Consider the following 24,659-nt stretch of genomic DNA (forward strand, 5'->3'; position numbering starts at 1 on the left):
TTTGGGGGGGAAATGTAGCCATTTTTTTTTCTCTTTGAGATTTGTATTGCATATTTTATTTTAAGATTTATTTACTTATTTATGACAGACATAGAGAGAGAGAGAGAGGTAGAGACACAGGCAGAGGGAGAAGCAGGCTCCATGCCAGGAGCGCCATGCGGGACTGGATCCCGGGACTCCAGGATCGCGCCCTGGGCCAAAGGCAGGCTCGAAACTGCTGAGCCACCCAGGGATCCCCTGTATTGCATATTTTAGACCATTTGATATTGTCCTATAGCTTTTGGGTGCTCTGTCCGTGGTTTTGGATTTTGGTTTTTGGTTGTTTTGGGTTTTTTTTTTTCTACTATTTTTTCTTGTGTGTCAGTGTAGGGAATTTCTACTTCCTTATCTTCCAGTTCACAGATTCCTTGGCTGTGTCAAGGTCATCAAAAGCATTATCTCTCTTGCTGTCTCTTTCCACTCTAACATTTATTTAATTTTTAATTATAGTTTCCATCATTATTCTATTGACATTTCTCATCTGATCTTGTATGTTGTCTACATTTTCAATTAGAGCTACTAACATATTAGTTACAATCACTTTGAATTCCCTGTTAATTTCAATATTGTGTATCATATCTTAGTCTGGTTCTACTTTTCTTGTCTCATTAATGTATGTTTATCTTAATTTTTTATACAGTTCTTAAATTTTTATTGAAAGCCAGACATCTTGATGTAGTACAATAGATACTGAAGTAAATAATTTTTATGCCTGGAGATGAACATACCTTTCCTCCTACTTGTTTTTTGGCGTGGCATGTTATGTTAAATCTAGTAAGGAATTGGGCTACATTTGAGGTTTAATGTTGCTATGGTTACCTTCAGTATACTACAGCCTTCAAATAATTATTCTTTTGATACCTTGTGTTTATGGTTTGGGCTCATTTGCCAAAGATTTTTTTTCAATTTTTGTTTCTCTCTGGCCTTGGGTCCTCCGTTTGTATTGTCCCTGGAGAGAATCTGTCTCTGCAACTAATCAGTCTATATTCCACTGTTATTTTTATTCAATATTTGTTAGCCCGATGAGAGAAATGAGGGTCATTCTCTTGTGTTCTGACTAAGCCTCTATCTTAGCAAGGCACTATGTTCCTTGTTCTCAGATTGCTTACCTTCACAGGTGTTCCTGCCCCTCCTCTAGTAGTAGTAATGAGCTTAGATGTTTTTCTTTCCCTCTCCCACAAGTAGAACTTTTATTTTCCCAGCCTATTTCTCCCAGTATATACAGAAATCTACAATGGGTTATCTATCACAATGCCTTGAAATGACAGTATTTGTTGTTCATTTCCGTGACATTAAGTCTTTTGTTCTCTAGGGAAACTAGGAAAAATGGGCTGATTAGTTTTACAATCCTGACTGCTATGTCCCTCTCCAAGCCAGCTCGTAAGGTTCACTTTCTTAGGATACTCCCCAGTCTTCCCTGTGAACACCTCTATATTTGTAGCCCCAGGGACTTCACACTCTCATGCTACCCTATGCTCACTCCTTAGCAATTTATTTTTAAAATTTAGCTGAATTTTCCTACTAGCTTAAATAGTAACCCAAAGCATCTGTCCTAGGTAAGCAAATTCTCAAGTCCTATTTTTTTTTACTTTGGAGAAATTCAGATACCAGTCTTTCCCCAAATTTTGAGTTAGTTGGTTGCCCTGCAACCTCAATTTTTTTGATGGACAGAGTACTCTTTTTTTGTAAAAGTACAAGTGGTGTTCTTTCCAGTTCTCTACATTCCTAAATTGAAACAGAAATCTTGAGCTATGTTTTTAAGATAGGAGAGGTGGGGAGGGGGAGGGGGTTACTGGGTGATGAACATTAAGGAGGGCACTTGATATTATAGGCACTGAGTGTTATATGCAACTGATGAATCACTAAATTCTACCCCTGAAACTAATAATACACTATATGTTAAATAAAATAAATAAACAAATATTTAAAAAGAAATAAACTTGTATATCTATGGTCAAAAAAAAAGATAAAAAGCATGGTGTCTTTAAGAATGTTTGCTTTCCAGCTTCCAGTTATCATTGACTTGAGGAACCCAACTTTGAAGCCAAGACATTGGGCAGCTATTGAACAAACAGTTGATGCCTCCTTAGTGGACCTTGAAATTCCATTAACCTTGGAGAAGCTCTCCGAGTTGCATGTTTTTGACTTTGGTCAAGAAATCCAGGACATTTCTGGACAAGCTTCTGGAGAAGCTGCCTTGGAAACAATTCTTAAAAAGGTAAACCTGAAAAATGTGTTCTGAAGATCAGGGAATGTAAAGGTTTTCATATTCAGTGTGAAGATCACCAACTTTTGATTCATCTAGATGGGTTTTCAGCATTGCAGCTCTCACCCTCTTGTTATCAGTCATCCTTCTGTTGTTTCCTTTCATTTATTATCATTATTATTATCAGTAGCAGTTTTATCATTATCTTCTTTCTACTTAGCTTACAGCCCACTTTGATGACAACAAAGTTTGAAATTTGCATAGTTCTATAAAAAACCACATTCTAAGGAAAATCTTTTATACCAAAATACACCATCTTTCAAACTACCAGATAGAACTAACAGTGTGAAATGTTACAAGACATTAAAGATGGGTAGCCCAGGTGGCTCAGCAGTTTAGTGCCGCCTTCAGCCCAAGGTGTGATCCTGGAGACCAGGGATCAAGTCCCACGTCAGGCTCCCTGCAAGGAGCCTGCTTCTCCCTCTGCCTGTGACTCTGCCTCTCTCTCTCTCTCTCTCTCTCTCTGTCTCTCATGAATAAATAAATAAAATCTTTTAAAAAAGACATTAAAGAAACTTCCCTACTTAAGCTACTTACCTCCTTACCTTAAAAATACACACATAGCTACAAATCACTTGTGTAAAAAGAAATATTTTCCTTATTTTTAAAACATAAAGTGGTAAGGGATCCACATTAACATATCAAATTATTCATATGTATGAATGCTCATCAATAAAATTTAGCATATCTGTATCATTTAATCAAGAAGATAATTTTAAGAATTTTAAAGGCAGGAAAGAGGAGAATGGGATAATTATGTAGTTTTCACTTATTTTATTCTATATGCATTTGTTGAGTAAACACAAATGAATTTAGGTATTCTAAAACTTGAATTATTTCTAAGGTGGAAGATTCTTGGAAAACAACTGAATTCGTCATTCTCCCTCATCGTGACTCCAAAGATGTGTTTATCCTGGGCGGCACTGATGACATACAGGTAGGTTACTGGGTTATTGAAAACCCATGGGAGGGGATCCCTGGGTGGCTCAGCAGTTTAGGACCTGCCTATGGCCCAGAGTGGGATCCTGGAATCCTGGGATTGAGTCCCACATCGGGCTCCCTGCTTGGAGCCTGCTTCTCCCTCTGCCTGTGTCTCTGCCTCTCTCTCTCTCTCTCTCTGTCTCTCATGAATAAATAAATAAAATCTTTTTTAAAAAATGAAAAGAAAAGAAAACCCATGGGAAATATTGGTCAGACCTACTCCTGAATCTCCTATGGGAAATTATGGTGAAGGAATGAAATATAAGAGTTAGTAAATAAGAAAGAATCTAATTAGAAAGGTAAAATATGAATATGAATAATTGACAGGGATGCTAATACATAAAGTATTTAGCAAAGCTATATATATATAAATATATATATTAATATTATATTCCTATAGCTAACAGTTGAAGAATTTTGAAAAACAAGAGGGGATCCCTGGGTGGCTCAGCGGTTTAGCACCTGCCTTTGGCCCAGGGTGCAATCCTGGAGTACCAGGATCGAGTCCCGCATCGGGCTCTCGGCATGGAGCCTGCTTCTCCCTCTGCCTGTGTCTCTGCCTCTCTCTCTCTCTATGTCTATCATAAATAAGTAAATAAATCTAAAAAGAATTTTGAAAAACAAGAGATAATTTATGGCTGAAGTGATCACAGAATCCTTGCTAGACCAGCAAAGACATGCTGGACCTTAAAGAGTAAATGAGATTTGACATATATAGATGAGAATGAAGAGCATTTCAAACCATTTAAATGAGGCAGAGAAACACGAGCAAGCATTTCAGATTGATAGCACACTAAAAAACTAAGTTCACTTGAATTTTTTAAGATTAGGAGTAGATGGCCATGCTCTAAGAACAACAAAAGAAAATAAATCTGGGGTGCCTGGGTGGCTCAGTTGGTTAAGCATCTGCCTTTGGTGAACCAAAGGTCATGATACTGAGGTCTTGGAATTGATCCCTACATGGGGCTCCCTACGCAGAGGGAGCCTACTTCTCCCTCTCCCTCTGCTCTTCCTCCCTGCTCATGCTCTCTCTCTAATAAATAAAATCTGAAAGAAAGAAAGAAAGAAAGAAAGAAAGAAAGAAAGAAAGAAAGAAAGAAAGAAAAGAAAGAAAGAGAAATGAAAGAAAAGAAAAGAAAGAAAGAAAAGAAAGAAATCTAACCTATGTATTTGCAATATTCTTAGTGATTTAAAATTTAAAGACCCATTTGTTTACCAAAAAGATCTGTGTCTTCTGGCCTAATTTAAAAAGTAAAGTCCTGGCCCATTTGAATGTACCCACACCAGAAGTAGAGATGACATGGCTTTGCCAGGTGTAGCATGGAAGAGCAAGACCAGATGTCATGCTGGGCAGTAGATGGGAGAGCAAACCCACAATGGAAATCAGGCAGTGTGAGGCCAAGTGATGCTAGGTCATGGGGCTTCGCTCTCAAGAAATTTATAATTTAAATAGAGTGATTAAAATCCTTTAGATTGACATACACATTTTTTAGAATGCATATGTCTGTGAGGGTAGCTGCAGTGTTAGAGAAAAAGTAAAGGAAGAAGGTAGAGGGAAAATGGTTTTTAATTGTTCTGAGCTTGATATGAATGAGTTCAATTTCAGCCTTCAAGATAATTGAGATAAAATGATGTTTCATTGGATAGAGAAGATACCTAATTTTGCAAGTTTTGAGTACTTTGAGAAATAAAGGCCTACATGACCAAATGGTATAAAGAAGTACCAGATACCTAAAAGTAGGAGGAGAGAGGAGGAGAATATTGAACCAAACAAAAATCATGTGCCATTAATAGTACAGAAACAGCCAAGATTTGGCAATCAAAAGTCTCTTTGTTGACATTTGAAAGAACATCACAGTGGGTTGTGAGCCATCATGAAGTGGATGAGAAAGGGAAGTAGGTAGGTAGGAAGCAGTAGGTGGAACTAAGCTATTTATTCAAAAAGTTGGCTTTTCAGTGGATTCTTGGAATTAAACATCTGTAATTATCTTTGAGAACACAAACACATGATGCTGCATGTTTTCTTTTTTAAAGGTCCTTCTTGATGACAGCACCATCAACATTGCAACCATTGCCTCATCACGTTATGTTGGTCCATTGAAAACTCGAGTGGATGACTGGCAGAAACAACTTGCTTTATTTAATCAGACACTGGTGAGTGAAGACGATTTCAATTCATGCACTCAGAGAATTGGAGAGCCATGGTACCTTAGAAATCATTTCTTTAATCACTAAAGTATGATGTAGTTTAGAGATAAGATTTAATTGTTGACATTTTGTTATATTCGGAATGTAAGAAAAATGCAAATATATAGCACTCTTCTTTATATGATTTTGCTATCTCTCTTGTATTAGATATTATTGCCGTGAAACAAAATACCACAAATTTGGTGAAATGAACAGTCTATATTTTTTATTCCTCAGTTTCTGTGGGTCAGGAGTTCATATGTGGCTTAACTGAGTCTCCTAGTTAGGGTCTCACAAAAGTTCAATCAAGATGTGGGGCAGGGCTTGGTTCTCATCAGAGGTTCAACTCAAGGAGGATCCACTTTCAAGCTCACTCAGGTTGTTGGCAAAAATTATTTCCTCACAATTTTGGGACTAAGGGCTTCAGTTTCTTGCTGGCTGTCAGCTGGAGGTCATCTTCAGGTCCTATATGTTGCCCACATTTCTTTGTTTATTTATAAATCTATAGTTTTATCAAGACAAAACTCATCAGCATGGGATGAAGTTTACATTTAAACAAAATTTTCACAGAAACCTAACACATGCCTGAAAAGATTTTATAATGGAGTTCTAGAAGTAGATCTAGATGAAGTGAAGCACTGATAGGTATCATGATTCAAGATAGCATTTTGAGTATTAATTAATTATTAAGATAAAAAAATTTTTTGTTCTGTGTTTTAAAAGTGACCACTATCCCATTATGAAAGTTTAATCTTCTCCTGAGACCAGAGCTTTTGAAATCATTCAGCTCTTGAAATGAGTCAATGAACTTGTGCTGTCAGTGACTGAACCCTGTCACCAATGTCTGAAACCATTCAGTTAAAAAAAACAGAGAGGCTCCAAGAGTTTTTCCTCCTTAGAACATGAGCCCTTGCCTTTCCCTACTCTCATTCCCCCTGTACCATTTTCTTCCTCTCCCTAAGTACCTCAGTCAGTTGATGTTATATCTTCATAACTGGAAAAGAAAGAGTCTTCTTGTCAATGAGAAGAATTAGTATCTGTAATAACAGAATTAGTATCTGTAATTAGTATCTGTAAGAATTAGTATCTGTAATTAGTATCTGTAATAACATACAATCCAGTGACTTTCCCTCCTCAGCCAATTTCCATCCCAAAATGAAGCTTTGGTAACTTATTAACTGGCTTTAACCTTGCTGGCACAACATTAAGCTCAGGTAGGGAACACTCTGGCTTCTAAGCCTCAATCATTCAAGCTTTTAGACCACCTCTCACAGTGCCACAACAATCTCATATTTATTGGAAAAACATGCAATGTTGCTTGAAGTCTGCTTGGTGCCCTTCCTTGTGGTACACCTTTCCTTTTTATTTTATTCTACCTCAGACTATCCCATAGTAGAACAAAGAACCCACTTACACTGACTTTACTTTGTTCCCAGCCTATCTCTTTCTTAGACGTCAGATTTTTAGCTTGATTTAATTATGTTTAGATTTCTAAATATTCTAATATGAAAGGCTATCTAGGAAATAATAAAGGCACTAAGTAGGAAAAGATAATTTGTGCCAACCTTGTGTCATAGAGATCATTTTCAGGAATCCACCCTCTTTGATGAACATTTTATAATCTGACCCTGTCCAGCCTCCTCTACTGATGAGTGGAGGGACTACAGATGAAGAGAGGGACTACAGAGCAAAGTAATGTTTTCATAGAGGGTTCTTTTAAAAAGTGCCAAATAGGACTTTCCAAAGAATTAACTGTCTGGAGTGGTTGTGACATCAGTTCTCAGGCATAACCCCTAAATCCAGAATGAGAAAAGAAAAATTTTCACAGATGTTGGGCCTACACATGCAATGGCAGGAGGTAGAGAAGACAATGAGAATTACCATTCTGACAGTGCATTTCTGGTTTCTTCGATAATAGTGACTATCTCTAAGGGGAGAGGCAGTGGCTGATTTTCTTCTTCCTCCAGGCCTCTGTACCTACTGCATGTTCTGTCACAAGCAAATTTTACTTCTCTGATTGAAGAAAATGAATCATATTTCTTTTCTAAAAAGAGAGAGAGAAGAATATAGATATAATGGAGGGGGGATGGTAGACTCCTTATAATTCTGCCTAGTATAACATGGGTTGAAATTAGGCTGCAGGGAGTCTTGGACCTTTTAAGGAGGTTTCATCTCAAAGAACCTGTGAGAAGTCCCCAAAATGAAAAAGATATAGTGAGTCCCCATGTAATTATTTTTAATGTGACTATGTTTTCAGTTCAGGATTAAAAATTTGGTAATGCCTCTATTTTTCTCCTAGGAAGAGTGGCTGAACTGCCAAAGAAATTGGCTATACCTAGAAAGTATTTTTAATGCTCCAGATATTCAGAGGCAATTGCCTGCCGAAGCTAAGATGTTCCTTCAAGTGGATAAGTCATGGAAAGAAATCATGAGGAAGGTGAACCGGTTGCCTAATGCTCTTCGAGCAGCTACTCAACCAGGTATAAAACAAAAATTAAAAAAAACAAACCAAAAGACTTTACAACCATCTAAAATGATTAGCACCTGTAAGATCCTGACAATATGTGGTACACTCAATCCTTGATTCTTGTCATCATTGATGACCAGGAATATTTGTAGCATATCTGACACTCTTCCTGAGCAATGTGAATTGAACACTGTTGTTGAGGTTGTTGTTAATTATTATCATTGTTATTATTACCTGTCAGCTGAGTTCATAGTTTTGGCACCCAAGAATCTGATTCTTTTTGCTGCTTTTATAATTCAGTTCCTGCCACAGAGAATCAGTGATGCTTGCATGACACAATTTGACTACAAGACATATATTCACATCCAGGTGACCTAGTCTGCTAAAGCTCTCACAGACTTGTAACCATAAAAATGTTCACATTTTATCTTTCATTAATTCATGAAAAACATTTAAAAATATTACCACAAATTATGATTCTAATCTCAAGGTTGAAATGTGTTTTAATAAGTTCTGTTTCTAGGGATATGGAATCAATGCTTTGGTGCATACATATACATGGTTATTGAACTTTATCAAAGCCTCAGCAAGCTTGCTTGTTGTTCTGCAACATATGACCTTTCCTGGTGAATACCTCCAGATAGCTTCCCTGTCAAGCAGAAGCAGCCTGATGGGCTATGCTCTTTGCCCAAAGAGTCTTACGTAAAAACAGAAACAGAAAGGAAAAACTATATGGTGTGAACAGAATTGAAAACTTTTAAACTTTGGGCCTCGGAAGGTCACCCACTTTCCTTGACTCCTAGCCATCTTCCAGCCAGCAACTGAATCACTTCAGCCTCTGCTTCTGTCCTAACATCTCCTGCTCTGTCTCTGACCCTCTTGCCTCCCTCCTAGAAGAACCCCTGTGATTACATTGGTCACACTAGATAATCCAAGATAGCCTCCCCATCCCATGATCATTGGTCATATCTCCCAACTTCCTTTTTCTATATAAACTAACATATTCTCAGGTTCTGGGGAACAGGACACAGACATCCCTGAGAGTACTTTATTCTGCCTACCACATGCATATTCAAACCTTTTGCTGCAAAAATATTAACATGTATGATTACAGAGTACTGCTGCAGTCTCCACTGGACTTGTTATGTAAAAGCTTTTGAAATTTAAAAAATATATATGATTCTTAAATATATCTGGCCATAGAGATTTCAGAGAAAGAAGTGCGGATCTATATATGTCATTTCAGATGATGATGAAGCTATGAAGGAAAATAGCATAAGGGGCTACAGAACAGCTGGGGGCTGGTGTGTGTGTGTGTGTGTGTGTGTGTGTGTGTGTGTTTGATGGAGGGCTGTTTTGACAGAGTGGCTTTTGAGCAGAAAGTATTAGGAAAGAGGGAATGAGACACGTGTGCAAATCTGAGGGAGGGTATGAAAGGCAGAAGAACAAAGGTGAAGACCCGAGATGACATTGTACTTAGCACACAGAACGGTTTGTGCTTGGGTTTGGCTTTGGTTCATGCATTCCCAGCCCCTTAAAAGTGGGGGGTGTCAGGTAAAAAATAAAAAAATGTTTCAGGTTGAATACTTGTCTGTCTGTGGTAAATACTGAAATTAATATTAGATCATGTTATTAAAAGTAATAGTTAATATTGTTAGCCAACTTCCCCCAATTTAGATTTCTTCTCAAATAAAGCCAAAGCTTTGAAGAATACTAATGTCATATTTTACTTCCACTTAAAATTGTATCTCCTATTTATTTTAACACAATATAACCAGTATCTTTTCTCCCCCCCAACAAACAGGACTTCTGGAAACTTTTCAAAATAATAATGCATTACTTGACCAAATTCAAAAGTGTCTAGAGGCATATTTAGAATCAAAAAGAGTTATCTTTCCAAGGTAAGTTTATAAAGCAACCTATGATATTTTCTGTAGTGAAGACTATCCATTAATTTAAAAGGATATACTTAAAAACAAACTATAACCTCAAAATATCAGGGAACCAGAGCAAGAAACAAGAAAGATATCATAATTGGCTGACCAATCCACCTTATATCTTGACTGGAGAGTGTAAGTCTCAGGGATTAAGGTAGAGTATTTGGTAAAGAATTAAGTGGTTAAGTACCCAAGGTGCTGAGGGATTCTTGGTTTCAGCATTGTTTCATTTTTGGGTGTGCACACGTGTCCTTGCCTCTGTACATGTTTACACCGATGTGAAAAGTCAGAGAACCTTGTGTTGCCTGAGCAGGTTTCTTTGGTTTAATCAATGATCTAAGAGTGTCACTGGAGAAGTTGTCTAAGAGATCATTTCACAAACTCCAAATGAAATTTTTTACTCATCTCTTTATTCCAAAAACATACTAAATGTTATGCTCAGAGCTAAAGATACAAAGAACAAGACTGGATCCCTGCCCTAACGGGGCTCATGGTTAACAGGTGGATAGTCAGGTAAATAGACCATTATAATATAATTATATAACACCAGAATAAACTACTTGATGTTAGCCAATGATCCCAACTTCAGTCATTAGGGCACATTGTACTATAACACAGACGATATTGGCAAAATGGATCATCTTTCCTGGTATTTTCCTGTTTGTTGTTAAGGAGTGGCCATTAATTAAGGTCTGTCCTAGGAAAAACACTGTGGCAGCCAGGGTTAGGTCCATATCTGGGTTACTTGGTCAAGAGAGGTTATTGCTGGGTACCAGGACAGGGTATGTGTGTACATGAGAAATCCAAGACCCGGAAGATTTGGTTGAGTTTTCACAAAAGTGGTCAGGCTTTAAAGAATACACACAAATCTTACACTAAAACATCATTCAGGTGACATGGAGAAAGGTAGAAGAATCTGAGGTTTGGAATGTGCCTTTTGTCTGTTTTACTCTTAAATCAGTGGTTCCCAATTTGAGTCTCCCAAAGCCGGAGAAAATCTATATACTACTTTTGATTTCTTTGTGTCTTTTGGAAGATTTATAAACATTATCTCAAAGAATATAAAATGAAATTCAGGGGGCCTGGATGGCTCAGTCAGTTAAGTGTCCAACTCTTGGTTTAGGCTCAGGTCATGATCTCAGGGTTCACACTCAGCCGGGCACCTGATGGAGATTCTCTCTTCCTCTTCCTTCGCCCCTCCCCCCATTCTCTTTCTATTAATTAATATATCAGTGTTGGGAAGCCTGGGTGGCTCAGTTGTTGAGCATCTGCCTTTGGCTCAGGTCATGATCCCAGGTCCTGGGATTGGGTTCACATTGGGCTTCCTGCATGGAGCCTGCTTCTCCTTCTGAGTATGTCTCTGCCTCTCTCTGTATGTCTCTCATAAATAAATAAATAAATAAATAAATAAATCTAGGTTTTGGCTTTGTGCTGCTTTAGACATTCTTGAGCACATCTCTTGGAGTACTGGTAAGAAAACTGGAAACAGTTTACCTATGATATTAAAAGCAAAAAGCTTCAGCTTTTATTTGTTCTTTTGCTTAGAACTACATAAACTGGGTCTGCTACGTGTATTATGTCAGGAGGCTCTATGTGGTATTGGTTTCACCCTGCAGACCTTAATGAAGACATACGGTGAGCTGCAGACCAAGTTAGCTTCTGGGGATACAAGATGAATACAGTACTGTTCCAGATTTCACAGGGCTCATGGTCCAATCTTCATAGTTATCTGTTTCTTTAGTTTAAAAAGAAGCATGGGCACAAATTAATTATTACTGGATGGTAAAGAAGCAGGACTTATAAGAGTCCAACCAGTAGCATCTTTATTTCTAACTAATAACTGTCTTTGCATTCCCTGCTGGGAGCTGGTTTCTTCCTGCCGCTGGACAAAATTTTGAGCAGACCTCTGAATTTTCTGGTCATTCTCAAATAATAAAAACAAACACATCTTGTCACCTCAACCCTATAAATGATCTTTAATAATCAAACTCTAAACTTCTTTTAAAGTGAAAGCTTCCTCTTTCCCTGCCCAGGTCTGTTGCAGGTCTAAAGGCTTTAGTGTTGATGAGGGTATATGGTAAACCAACCTTCCCCTCTCCTATTAGGTTTCTGAGACTCTAGGTTTGGGGCAAGGAGAAGAGAGGCAAGGCAGCAGAGCAGCCTGACTGGGCTGGTGCATATCTGGCCCCGTCTCTTCGACATGGGGACTGTCATGGGCTCTTTACCATTCATTCCCTCCAAAACCTAGGGATCTCTCATAGTGAAGATCCAGAAGTGAAGTGTCTTCTCTGGCCAGGCCCTTATCCCTCTCCCTCATCCCTCAGCACCCACACAGGCCCCTTCCCCAATTCTTTTCCTACAGTGTCTTCATGTCTCCAAATGGCCCTGGTGGGCAAGATCACAGAAAATCCCATGCAGATTACACCAGCATGGCCCACGTGTGGATATTCACAGACCCAAATAAAGCTCCTCTAACCACCTATCCATCTACCCAACACATTAGGTGTTGAAAGCAGGTAGGTGTAAGGTGTTAAGGCTAGATTCTAGGGAAAACTAACATATCTTCACTCTAGAACAAATCAGTGTCATGGCAAGAGCTAGCATTTTCTATAATTTTTTGAAAAAAATTCTATCTAATTCTAATTCTAATTCTAGATGTCTGAGATGCATCCACACTAGTCTCTATAGCAATTGTATTTAGAGACATGTGGTCTCCCCAGAAATCCAGGACCAGTAGGTTGGAGGTTCAAGAAATCAGTGACTGAGAAAGAGATATATCTTTCATGTCTACATAAGGCTTTCCTTTACTTTCAAGTTACATTTTAAGTATTTTCTTTAATCCAGATTTTACTTCTTGTCAAATGATGAACTTCTGGAGATTCTGGCCCAAACACGAAATCCCCAAGCTGTGCAGCCACACTTACGGAAATGCTTTGACTCCATTTCAAAGCTTGAATTTGCTCTCATGCCTCCTACTGAAGGAAAAATTCCTGGTGTGGAAGGAGAGCCAGAAAAGGTTTACACTAATGATATTTTAGCGATGCTATCACCAGAAGGAGAACGGGTGAGGTGCTTTTTGTTTATAATTCTTTACAGGGAAGCTTTGTTGCCATTCTAGGGTTAAGGGTAGAAGTTTCCTCTTTGTCACTCTAAAGCATTCATCAAGGGCTACGGCATCGCACTCTGTGGGCTCAGCAGTTTCAGAGATAACCAAGATGAAATTCTTGGCCACAAAGAGGTCTAGTGGAGATATGGTCAAACAAATGTTTAAGAAGTACCACGGTTGGGGGGATCCCTGGGTGGCTCAGCGGTTTGGCGCCTGCCTTTGGCCCAGGGTGCAATCCTGGAGTCCCAGGATCGAGTCCCATGTTGGGCTCCTGGCATGGGGCCTGCTTCTCCCTCTGCCTGTGTCTCTGCCTCTCTGTGTGTGTGTGTCTAAAATAAATAAATAAAAAAGAAAGAAAGAAAGAAAGAAAGAAAGAAAGAAAGAAAGAAAGAAAGAAATACAGTTGAGGATGTGAACTGGTGCAGCCACTCTGGAAAACTGTGTGGAGGTTCCTCAAAGAGTTAAAAATAGACCTGCCCTACGACCCAGCAATTGCACTGCTGGGATTTACCCCAAAGATACAGATGCAGTAAAATGCCTGAACACCTGCACCCCAATGTTTATAGCAGCAATGTCCACAATAGCCAAACTGTGGAAGGAGCTTTGGTGTCCATTAAAAGATGAATGGATAAAGAAGATATGGCATATGTATACAGTGGAATATTACTCAGCCATTAGAAACAACAAATACCCACCATTTGCTTCAACGCAGATGGAACTGCGCAGTGAAATAAGTCAATCGGAAAAGGACAAATATTATATGGTGTCATTCATTTGGGGAATATAAAAAATAGTGAAAGGGAATAGAAGGGAAGGGAGAATAAATGGGTAGGAAATATCAGAAAGGGAGACAGAACATAAAGACTCCTAACTCTGGGAAACGAACTAGGGGTGGTGGAAAGGAAGGAGGGCGGGGGGGGGGGGGGGGGGGTGAATGGGTGACGGGCACTGAGGGGGCACTTGATGGGATGAGCACTGGGTGTTATTCTGTATGTTGACAAATTGAACACCAATAAAAAATAAATTTATTATTTAAAAAAATAAATAAAATAAAATTTCACAAAGAAAAAAAAATAGTGAAAGGGAATAAAGGGGAAAGGAGAGAAGATGAGTGGGAAACATCAGAGAGGAGGACAACACATGAGAGACTCCTAACTCTAGGAAATGAACCGGGTAGTGGAAGGGGAGGTGGGCGGGGGGTTGGGGTCACTGGGTGACAGGCACTAAGGGGGCACTTGATGGGATGAGCACTGGGTGTTATGCTATATGTTGGCAAATTGAACTCCAATAAAAAATAAAAAATAAAAAGAAATTAAAAAAATAAAAAGAAACACACTTTAACATTCAAAAAAAAAGAAGAAGAAGAAGAAGTACCACAGTTGGGCAGCCCCAGTGGCACAGCGGTTTAGCGCCACCTTCAGCGGGGGTGTGATCCTGGAGACCTGGGACTGAGTCCCATGTCAAGCTCCCTGCATGGAGCATGGAGCCTAATTCTCTCTCTGCCTGTGTCTCTGCCTCTCTCTCTCTCTGTCTGTCATGAATAAATAAATAAAATCTTTAAAAAAAAAAAAAAGAAGTACCATAGTAAATGCAATGACAGAAGTATATGCTTTATTCTTGGGAACAGAGTAGAGATAACTGGAGGCCTTAATGCCTTACATTAATGCCTTACTCAACTCTCCGCAAGAGGCAGAAGAGTGAACTGGTTAAGAGTGCCAGTTCTACTGTCGAGCCACCTGGATTCAAGTCCTATCTTTTAACCTCATCTATAAAATGAAGAATAGTAATAGTGCCTGATTAATGAGATACTGAGGATTTTCAAGTAGTACATTATGTAGATTACTTAGAACTGTATCCAGTGGGTGCTATGAAAGTGGTAGTTGTCACTGCTGGCAGTGGTGTCTCCAGGACACTGCACAATGCCTAGTATATAGTAAACACCAAGCAAGTGAATGCATTCTCCTATGGAGACCCACAGGACTTCACAGAGAAGAATCTCTCTCCCACTCTCTCTCTCTCTCTCTCTACCCCCCCCTTCTCCTCCCTGTACACTTCTCTCTCTCTCTCTCTCTCTCTCTCTTTCTCTCTTTCTCTCTCTCTCTCTCTCTCTCTCTCTCTCTCTCTCACACACACACACACACACACACACACACACACAGGCAGCCAAAGAAGGTGGAACATAGACATAGGAGGGAGAACATTCCATACAGAGGAAACGTGTGGGGAAATGCCAAGGATTTCAGTCCAGTTAGAGCAAGAGATGTGTTCATGGGAGTGGTAGAAACCTGTAAACATTTTACTTGTCCTGAATTGGCCCTTTTGCAAAGGAATTCACCCATCACTAGTGCAGAAGCAGAGAAAAGGGAGGACCATGGCTAGTATCCAGGGAAAACATGAAAGTTAAAAGGAGGGTGAAAGAAGAACAGACACCCAGGCAAGCAGGGCAGTCAGGTCATTGGAAGTCCAAGAAATAAATATGAGGACTGAAAAGCATCAATTGGACTTGACAGTTGAAAGAACATTGGTAACCTTAATGACCTTAACAGGTTTAGAGGAACAGTTAGGGACAAAAATCAAATGGCAGTAAGTAGGAAAAGAAAGTGAAGGAATTCATGTAGTCAGTCATATATACTCCTTTTTTCAGGAATTTGGCTCCAAAGAGAAGCAGTTAAAAAAAAAAAAAAAAAGAGGGAGTAAGGAGAGATCTGTAGAGTGGGATATCAATAGAAGGTTCTAGTATTTGTGGTTAGGCTTCAGTATTTCAGTATTTCAGTTCTGTTGTAGAAGCACAGAGGATATATGGCTGGCAGGTCCCACACGGAACATGTTGTCATTGCTCTGATTATCTTCTAGGTTAGCTTAGGAAAAGGCTTGAAGGCCCGGGGCAATGTGGAGGAATGGCTTGGTAAAGTGGAAGAAGCCATGTTCGTGTCTCTGCGTCGCCTGTGCAAAGCTGCCATCGCTGACTATCAGGCGAAACCAAGGACAGACTGGGTGATTGCTGGCCACCCTTCTCAAGTAACTTACACTCCTTAAATTTCCACCTCTGAATCCGTTTTTGGTGAGATGCATCGCACATTTAAGGATGATGTTTCCATGCAGGTGATCCTGACCATTTCTCAGATCATGTGGTGCCGTGATTTGACTGAGTGTTTGGAAAGAGAAGGTGGTAATCACATAGAGGCCCTGGAAGATTTTGAGAAAGTAAACTTTGAGGTGAGATTTTTAACAAGGTGACATTGAACATATTGCTGTACAGGATGGTCTCGTTAGTGGGTCGTTTGGGGTTTTTTTTGGTATGGTTAATGCAAAGAATTTTTAATGCTCTGACATGACTTAGAAAGCTTTGGGGTTCTTACTAAAACCATTTATGCTCAGGTTTTCTTAAGGATACTACCTTGATATTTTTTAAGTATTTATAAGACATTAAAATAGGAGGAAAAGACAAATTAAAGAGGAAAATCTCAAGATAATAATGGCTTCCTACATTTAAGGAGACTGTGTTTAGTAGGTCTTGAATATCTCTCACAGACATTTATTCAATTCAGGAAAACGCCAGGACTTGTGTCATTTCTATTCTTAGGCTCAAGATGTGCTTTTCTACTATTCTAGAGAATCCTGAGGCAGCCAATGAAGCAATAAATTACTGAATCCAAATACCATTCTTCAAGAATTTTTAACCTATAGTTCGGAAATGCCATTTTACAGCTATGCCTAATCTTTAATTCCAAATTTAATTCTATTTCCAAGCAAAGCTGCATGTTTTAAAAATCATCTTTGAAACAGAAACGGAAAGAAACAACCCTCTTCAGTTGAGAGAACACTATCTCTTGAGGACCTCTTAGAATTTCATGTCACAAAGCCACAGAGGAGAGAAAAGACTCTATATGGAAAGTTCCCTTGACCTCTGTGTAGAGGTGGTCCCTGATTAAGGTCAGCATGAGCGAAAATTCAGCATAGCAGCTCAAGGCTTCAAAGACACTGCCCTCCTTTGAAAAAGATTGAACCTTGGGGCACCGGGGTGGCTCAGTCAGTTAAGCATCCAACTCTTGGTTTTGGCTCAGGTCATGGCCTCAGGGTCATGAGATCCAGCTCAGCGCTCAGCAAGTAGTCAGCCTGGAATTCTTTCCCCCTCCTTCTCTCTCCCCCTCTGCTCCTCCCCTCTCCTCACCATGTGCTCTTGCGCACTCTCTCTCTAAAATTAAAAAAAAAATTTTTTTTAATTCTTTTAAAACAAAAAAGATTGAGTCATTTAGGTGAAAATTGGGAGCACAATCTGTCCAAAAATGCTCTCATTCAGTCAATTATTAGCTTATTTAAAATGCTCAGGTTTTCTGATTATCAATGGAAAAACTACCCCTGAAAATGAGGAGTGCCTCCTTAATCATATTTAATTTTTAGGGAGAACAGTCTTCTCTAGAGACATCATCACGTAGTTAAGACCATGGGCTTTCCTCGAGGTTTTGTTACTTCATAACTGTGACTGCCACCAAGTTACTTACCCTCTCAGATCTTTAGTTTTTCTCTAGTGTAAAATGAGGAAAAAGATAGTATGTACTTCATAGAAGTCATCTAGGAATTAAGTAAGTTAAAGTTTTGTCCTGTTTGGTCACAGAATTATAGATTCTTAAGATTAGTTTTGACAAATTTCAAATCCAAATTTAATAGTAAGAAACAGAAAAAATAGTAAAAAAAATAGATATGTAAGCTGATTTTTTAAAATTAATAATGACAATTTTTCTTTTTTTGATTTGTAGAGATTAAATGCCCTGGCAGTGATAGTTCGAGGCAGTCTTCCAAAATTACATAGAAACATCATCACTGCCTTAATTACTATTGATGTACATGCAAGAGACATAGTCACTGAACTTGTTCAAGCCAAGGTAACTTATATTTAAGTAAAATCATATTTTTCTTCGTGAAATTAGTGTACCTAATATATGTATCATTGTTGTCACTCATTTAGGTAGAGGAAGTCGATTCCTTTGACTGGCAGAGACAACTGCGCTATTATTGGGATATAGATTTGGATAATTGTGTAGCTAGGATGGCACTCTCTCAGTACACTTATGGCTACGAGTATTTGGGTGCATGCCCAAGATTAGTTATTACTCCTCTCACGGTAAGTTACTGATGACTGAGGTTAAGAGTGATACAAATGCTGTCTTAAAATAGTCTTAAAAAGGGGCACCTGCGTGGCTGGGTTGGTGGTGATCTCGGGGTCCTGGCACTGACCCTTCGCATCAGGCTCCCTGCTCACCAGGAAAGTCTGCTTCTCCCTCTCCCTGTCCCTCTGCCCCTGCTTGTGCTCTCTCTCACTCCCTCTCTATCTCTCAAATGAATAAATAAAATCTTTTTTAAACATAGTCTTGAAAAATAATAAATAAATAAATAAATAAATAAATAAATAAATAAATAAATAAAATAGTCTTGAAAAGTTCCATCTAACCTTAACTCTTCAAAGGATTTGCTATGAATCCATCTTTGTGAAGCAGAGATTTGCATCATTAATCATGTGCCTGGATCTTTGAGTATATTTCAATTGCTGTAAAACCTTTCATAGAAAATAATGACCCTCCTCCTGTACAAAGGAAGGGACTTATAAATATGTGGCTTGAGTCAGCTCCCTTCAGTAATGACAATTTATGCACTTCTCCAGGATCGCTGTTACCTTTGCCTCATGGGAGCGTTGCAGCTTGATCTGGGAGGTGCGCCAGCTGGTCCTGCTGGCACTGGAAAAACAGAGACAACCAAAGACCTAGCTAAGGCTCTTGCCATCCAGTGTGTGGTCTTCAACTGCTCCGATGGTTTGGACTACAAGGTACAGTCCCAGCCTCTGAACACTAACATTAAGTGCTTTATGGGCTTTCTCACTTGCAACATGGCCTGACCAAAAAAAAAAAAATGGAGAGAAGGGCTGATGGCAAGCAAGGGGAAACTAGTAGGGCAAGGGATAGTCAAAGTGGGTTAAATAGAGCAAGGGAAAAAAGTCAACACAAAGTGGGCTGAGTGGTCTAGGTAGGAATCAAGGCCATTGGGCAGTCTACCAAATGGAGGCAAAATTAAAAATCTGTTCATGTCACTGAGTAGAAAGAAGTGAGATGAGATACAAGATATAATAGGGAAATCTTGGAATAAGGAACATGCTTACAGGAAGAGATGAGCAATTCAAAGAGTTGTGTACTGAAAATGAAATAGGGGGCACCTAGGTAGCTCAGTGGTTGAGCATCTGCCTTTGGCTCAGGTTGTGATCCTGGGGTCTTGGGATCAAGTGCCACATTGGGCTCCCTGTAGGAAGCCTGCATCTTTCTCTGCCTATGTCTCTGCCTCTCTCTGTGTGCCTCTCATGAATGAATAAATAAAATATTTTTTTAAAAAAAGAAAGAAAGAAAATGAAATAGGTAGGAGGTGAGAATTCATGGTAAGATTTTTTAGTATAGTAGTTCTCAAAGTTTTTGGTCACAGGACCCCCATGCCTTATTCCCCTTCTAGGTTTTCACAACACAAAGTAGCATATTAAACACTTTATGAAGTCTCACAGTTAGGAAACCTCTTTAGCTTTATTTAATTCACCAAATCTGGGATATTTTGACCATGGGTGCCTTTTGGCCACTAACCCACAGAGCTGACAGTCTCATTTTTCTGAAAGTTACGTCAATGCCTATATAATGCCCAAATTTAGAAAATAATCATTTAAATTGTTCAAGTAAACTGAAATTCATTTATTCTTACAGAGTAAATCATACTTACTTTTCAGAAGCTTCTTCAGAAATTGGTGTTTCATGGGACTTTCTGTAAGACCCTGCTCCATTTTTAAAATCTAGGAGAAAAAAAGATGTCAATGGGAATGTCTTTTTTTTATTAATAAAAAATAATGCTTTTTTTTAATAAACAAAAAACAATGGAAGGGCAACACAGACAGTAAGTTATTTCACAGGAGTAGAACAAGTGAGGAACAAGAAACCAGAAAATCTTGAGAGAAGTAATCAGGAAATGTGACCCTTCTCCATCCAGAGCAGGTGGCAAAGACAGCCTCTGGGTACACACAGGAAAGAATATGGGAAACTGCTGTCGGCAATCTCTGGAAGAATTGATACTCCCTAACATCTCACATTTATGGGGATCTGCTCCCATCACTATTAAGTTATCTCATCTCAGCAGAGGTACATCAAGTTTTATGATAGTGGTGATTTTTTTATTTTGGCCATAATAATTTTGGTTGTTTTTGAGCTTCTCACATCAAAATTTGAATTTATACACTCAAATCCATCTTTTAATGATTAGCTAGTCATCACTTAGGCTCAGACAGTCCTGGGAGCTGTGCATTTCCAAAGGCATGGTGTATACCGTTGTGACATTTAAAGCCACAGGGTACATCTACGTGATTGACTTCTTAGACTCTAGAGTAGGGATCCGCAAACTTTTAGGAAAATGCCAAGTGGTAAATATCTTAGGCTTGCAACTTGTCAGTTCTTTCTGCTGTTGTGGTATGAAAGCATCCATGTACAATGTGTAAATGTAATACATTATGAATGAGCATGGCTGTGATCCATTAAAATTCCATTCACAAAACAGGTGTCAGGCCAGATATGGCTGTGGTCTGTCGTTTGATGACCTCTGAAGTACCCGTTACATTCAGTGATAAGAAATTTAAGTATTTATTTGTTCTTATTTATACTCTACCTTGTTCCATAAGGGTTTATTACACTAACCTTTTAAAATTTAATATGAGGGCACCTGGGTGGCACAGTCAGTTAAGTGTCTGACTTTTGGTTTCAGCTCAGGTCATGATCTCAGGGTCATGAGATTGAGCCCCACATCAGGCTCTGCACTGACCATGAAATCTACTTGGGATTTTCTCCCACTTGTTCTTTCTCTCCCTCTCTCACTCTAAAATAAATAAATAAATCTTTAAAAAATAATTAAATTAAAGAAATATCTACATGTAGAAAAATTTTAACTGTACAGAAAGATCCAAAGTTAAAAATAACAGATTTTTTCCCCTATTCACATCACCCAGTTCCACTCTCCAGAGATCAGGTTTATTTTTTTTTATTTTTTGATTTTTATTTATTTATGATAGTCACACACACAGAGAGAGAGAGAGAGAGAGAGAGGCAGAGACACAGGCAGAGGGAGAAGCAGGCTCCATGCACCAGGAGCCCGACATGGGATTCGATCCCAGGTCTCCAGGATCGCGCCCTGGGCCAAAGGCAGGCGCCAAACCGCTGCGCCACCCAGGGATCCCAAGAGACCAGGTTTCTGATTGTTTTTACTTCTTCTGGTGATTGCTATTATCTCTAAGAACTTGTGTCTATTACTTTATTTGTATATATCAATTTTGGACATTATCTGCCAACTTATGAAATCAAGATTTTATTAGGTATGACCTTCCAACTTTCTGTTCCAACTTCACTTCCTAATTTTTGTTAGTTTATATAATTTTGTCTTACTATGTCAAGGTATATAAAGTTGTACTGTTCTATAACTATAATTATGCCTTCTTTGCTTTGTCTGGGGATGAATATAAAACTGTAAACCCATTATATAGCACTTATAATATCATAGATGATTCATAATGGAATTTAATGGAATAATGGAAATAGAAAAGGATCAATACATACATCATGAACACTCTACCATTCAAAGGAACACATTCCAAGACAAATACCATATGATTTCACTCATATGTGGGATTTAAGAAACAAAACAAATGAGCAAAAGGGAAACAGAGAGAGAGAGAGAGAGAAGAAAACCAAGAAACAGACTCTCAACCATAGAGAACAAACTGATGGTCACCAGAGGGAAGATGGTTGAGGGGATGGGTGAAATAGGTGATGAGGATGAAGGAATGATGAGCACTGGGTATTGCATGGAAGTGTTGAATTACTAAATCCTACACCTGAAACTAATATTACACTATTAACTAACTGGAATTTAGATAAAAACTTTAAGAAAACAATAAAGGAACATATTCTAAGCTTCAGGATTAATGGGTTGTTTTTCTATGTCTTTTTAGCTTTCTTCTTCTAAAGCAGTGTTTTTCCAGCTTTACTGTGCTTGTAAATCACCTGAAGATCTCATTTAGTGCCTATTCTAATTCTGGGGAGGGCCTGAAATTTTGTATTTTAAAACCCCCTGGGTGATGTCAACTCTTAGTGGTTCACTTTGAGAAGCCAAGAACCAAGTGGTTCTCAAAGTGTTAACTCTGGATCAACAGCATTATCACCACCTGGCAACTTGTTAGAAATGCAAATTATCTGGCCATACTCCAGACATCCAGAAGAAGAAAAACTATTGCTTATTTGCAGATACTACCTCTTTTTAATATTTCTACTCAGAATTTAACTTTTGAAGGAGTTCAGCTTTGCAACACAAAGTTAAATAGCATTATTCTGATTTCAGATGATGGGGCGCTTCTTCAGCGGTCTGGCACAGTCAGGGGCCTGGTGTTGCTTTGATGAATTTAATCGAATTGACATAGAAGTTTTGTCGGTCATTGCACAGCAACTCATTACTATTAGGAATGCCAAAGCTGCAAAGGTAAGCTATAGGACAATTGTCCAGGAAGGTAGCATTTCTTAAGTCTGTAACCAAGTGATAGCATGTTGCATTTTAGGAAGAACAGTGCTAGCTATACCATATCTACTCACCTTTCCAGTGTAATTGGTGAGTTCTACCGCAATAAGACTTAATTGAGTGAATTAATTCCTCATCCAGGTAACACAGAAACAACCATACATCAGACACTGTGTGGGGACCTGGAGATACAGAGATGGTGAGACTCAGTCCTGCCCTCAAGGAGCTCTGTGCTTCCCACTCCCAACACACACATGCACATATACATCCACTCACACACCATCCCTGTCCCTCCACCTCCTATTTCCCTCTGCACTTTTCTGGCCTTTGACATTTATTTCTCTGTTAGGTTTCTCTACTGTACCTCTTCTGGACTCTACTGCCATCATGGCCCCCAGGCTCAGCCTCATGCTGGTAGGAAAATGAGAGAAGAGCCCTACAGCACCCAAGGGGACCTTGTTTCTCAATCTATACAAACCAGAACAAGCTTGCCAGTTGTTTAATATTTAAATACTCACTGCCCTGAGTCCCTATTGAGTCCTCTACCACTACCATGTCCCCTTTTAAAGAGCACCAGACCTTTGCTGGATCCTGGTGTAGCAAGGGGGACTCTGGACCCAGCTGTAGCTGTAGAGACAGAGGCATTTTCACTGGAAGGTGCCCTGCTAAAGAGTTGTTAAATTTTTGATCATCACTTCTACAAAAAAGCAAATTACAGAACAAGTAAAAAGAAAGCAGAAATTGAACTTTAATGAGTCACTTAATTGTGCCAGGCATTGTACTTTACATTTATTTCATTTTCAAACCAAACCTACATGAAGTAGAAGGCAGTTTTCCAAGTTACAGATGAAAAGGATTCAAAGAAATTAAAAAATATTTCTGGGAACACCACAAACCAAGATATAAACCTAAATCTGTATGACCCTAAAGTCTGAGCTCCTTCAACTACACACTCTTCTGCCTCCCACACCTTCAGAGGAGGCCTGTATTAAATGCAGGGACCTCCAGATAGAGCATAACTCATAAGTCACTGTCACCTTGCTGAGCCTTTAGCTGAGAGCAAAGCACAGGAAGTAAGAAAGAAGGACCAATGAGAGTGGAGGCAGGATGGAAGCATTGCTGACCAGAGGGCAACAATGAGAGATAAAAGGAAGGGAGGAAGACATCTGAGATAGTTTGAGGAGAATCAATCCCCTGGAACAGATGAAAAAGCTAGTGCACAGAAACTAACAGGCTTGAATAGCACAAACAACCATTCAGTGGCAGCAGGACTGGTCTCCATTATACTGCCCAGCATTTTCTCCTCTGAACTATGGCACATCTCCTAGTCTTCCCCTGTATTCTTTGTGTCTGTTAATAGTGCCCTCCTCATGTGGCCCAGCTAGAAACCTGGAATTCACCTTGGATTTTCCCCCTATTACCATCAATCCCAGAATCTGTGCTGTTATCAAGTCCATTTAATGTTATCTGCTATATGCCTCTCATTCCTAATTGTAACTCCGTGATTCCTGGTCTTGTCATTTGTTCAATAATAATTCCTTACTGGTCCCCCGGTCTATAGTTTGTCCAGCCTCTCCACTGCCACCTTTGATACTATCACTCTGCCCAAAATTCTATGCTTCCCTCCACCTACAGGACAAAATCTAAATTCCTTATCCCAGTGTGCAAGACTTCTGATGCTAAGGCCTCAGCCTAGCTACACTTTCCTCTTGGAACTTTACCCTTAGTGAATGGCTGTTCATTTCCTGAACATGCACTGCTCCCTGTGACCAGATGGCTGCCTCTGCTTATCCATGTGAAATGCCCTTCTTCATTCTTCAGTCCCCCAGTAGGCATTCCTGTTCCTCCTGTGGACTTCGCACACACATCCAGTGGAGCGTCTGTTGTTCTACATGACCACAGGTTCCACATCTGACTCCACACTGCAGGCCTGGGAGCTTCTCGGGGCCTCAGGAGTGAGTCTCCCTCAGCTCTCCACCTCCACACCTGACCCCATGCCTCAACTGTAACAGATGCTCAACGGGTGTTCCTTTTGAATGAGAGTCAAGGGTGGGGCAACAGTAACAGTGGGGCCTCCAACACCCAAGGGCTAAGATC

The 24,659-nt window shown here is 39.4% G+C and overlaps 1 protein-coding gene across 1 annotated transcript in view; it reads left to right on the top strand.

The window, feature by feature from the left end:
• The window catches only part of DNAH6 (dynein axonemal heavy chain 6), a 236,551-nt gene that overhangs the window by 73,176 nt on the left and 138,716 nt on the right, over positions 1 to 24,659 (top strand). The window contains exons 19-30 of the mRNA XM_041756154.1: positions 2,045 to 2,257; positions 3,150 to 3,242; positions 5,321 to 5,440; positions 7,773 to 7,953; positions 9,745 to 9,841; positions 12,722 to 12,941; positions 15,837 to 16,001; positions 16,086 to 16,199; positions 17,741 to 17,866; positions 17,950 to 18,105; positions 18,643 to 18,804; positions 22,389 to 22,526. Coding sequence (XP_041612088.1) covers positions 2,045 to 2,257; positions 3,150 to 3,242; positions 5,321 to 5,440; positions 7,773 to 7,953; positions 9,745 to 9,841; positions 12,722 to 12,941; positions 15,837 to 16,001; positions 16,086 to 16,199; positions 17,741 to 17,866; positions 17,950 to 18,105; positions 18,643 to 18,804; positions 22,389 to 22,526 — 1,785 coding nt within the window. The remainder of the gene's footprint in view (positions 1 to 2,044; positions 2,258 to 3,149; positions 3,243 to 5,320; positions 5,441 to 7,772; positions 7,954 to 9,744; positions 9,842 to 12,721; positions 12,942 to 15,836; positions 16,002 to 16,085; positions 16,200 to 17,740; positions 17,867 to 17,949; positions 18,106 to 18,642; positions 18,805 to 22,388; positions 22,527 to 24,659) is intronic.

The sequence above is a fragment of the Vulpes lagopus genome, chromosome 5 (assembly GCF_018345385.1).
Source record: "Vulpes lagopus strain Blue_001 chromosome 5, ASM1834538v1, whole genome shotgun sequence".
Lineage (NCBI taxonomy): Eukaryota > Metazoa > Chordata > Mammalia > Carnivora > Canidae > Vulpes > Vulpes lagopus.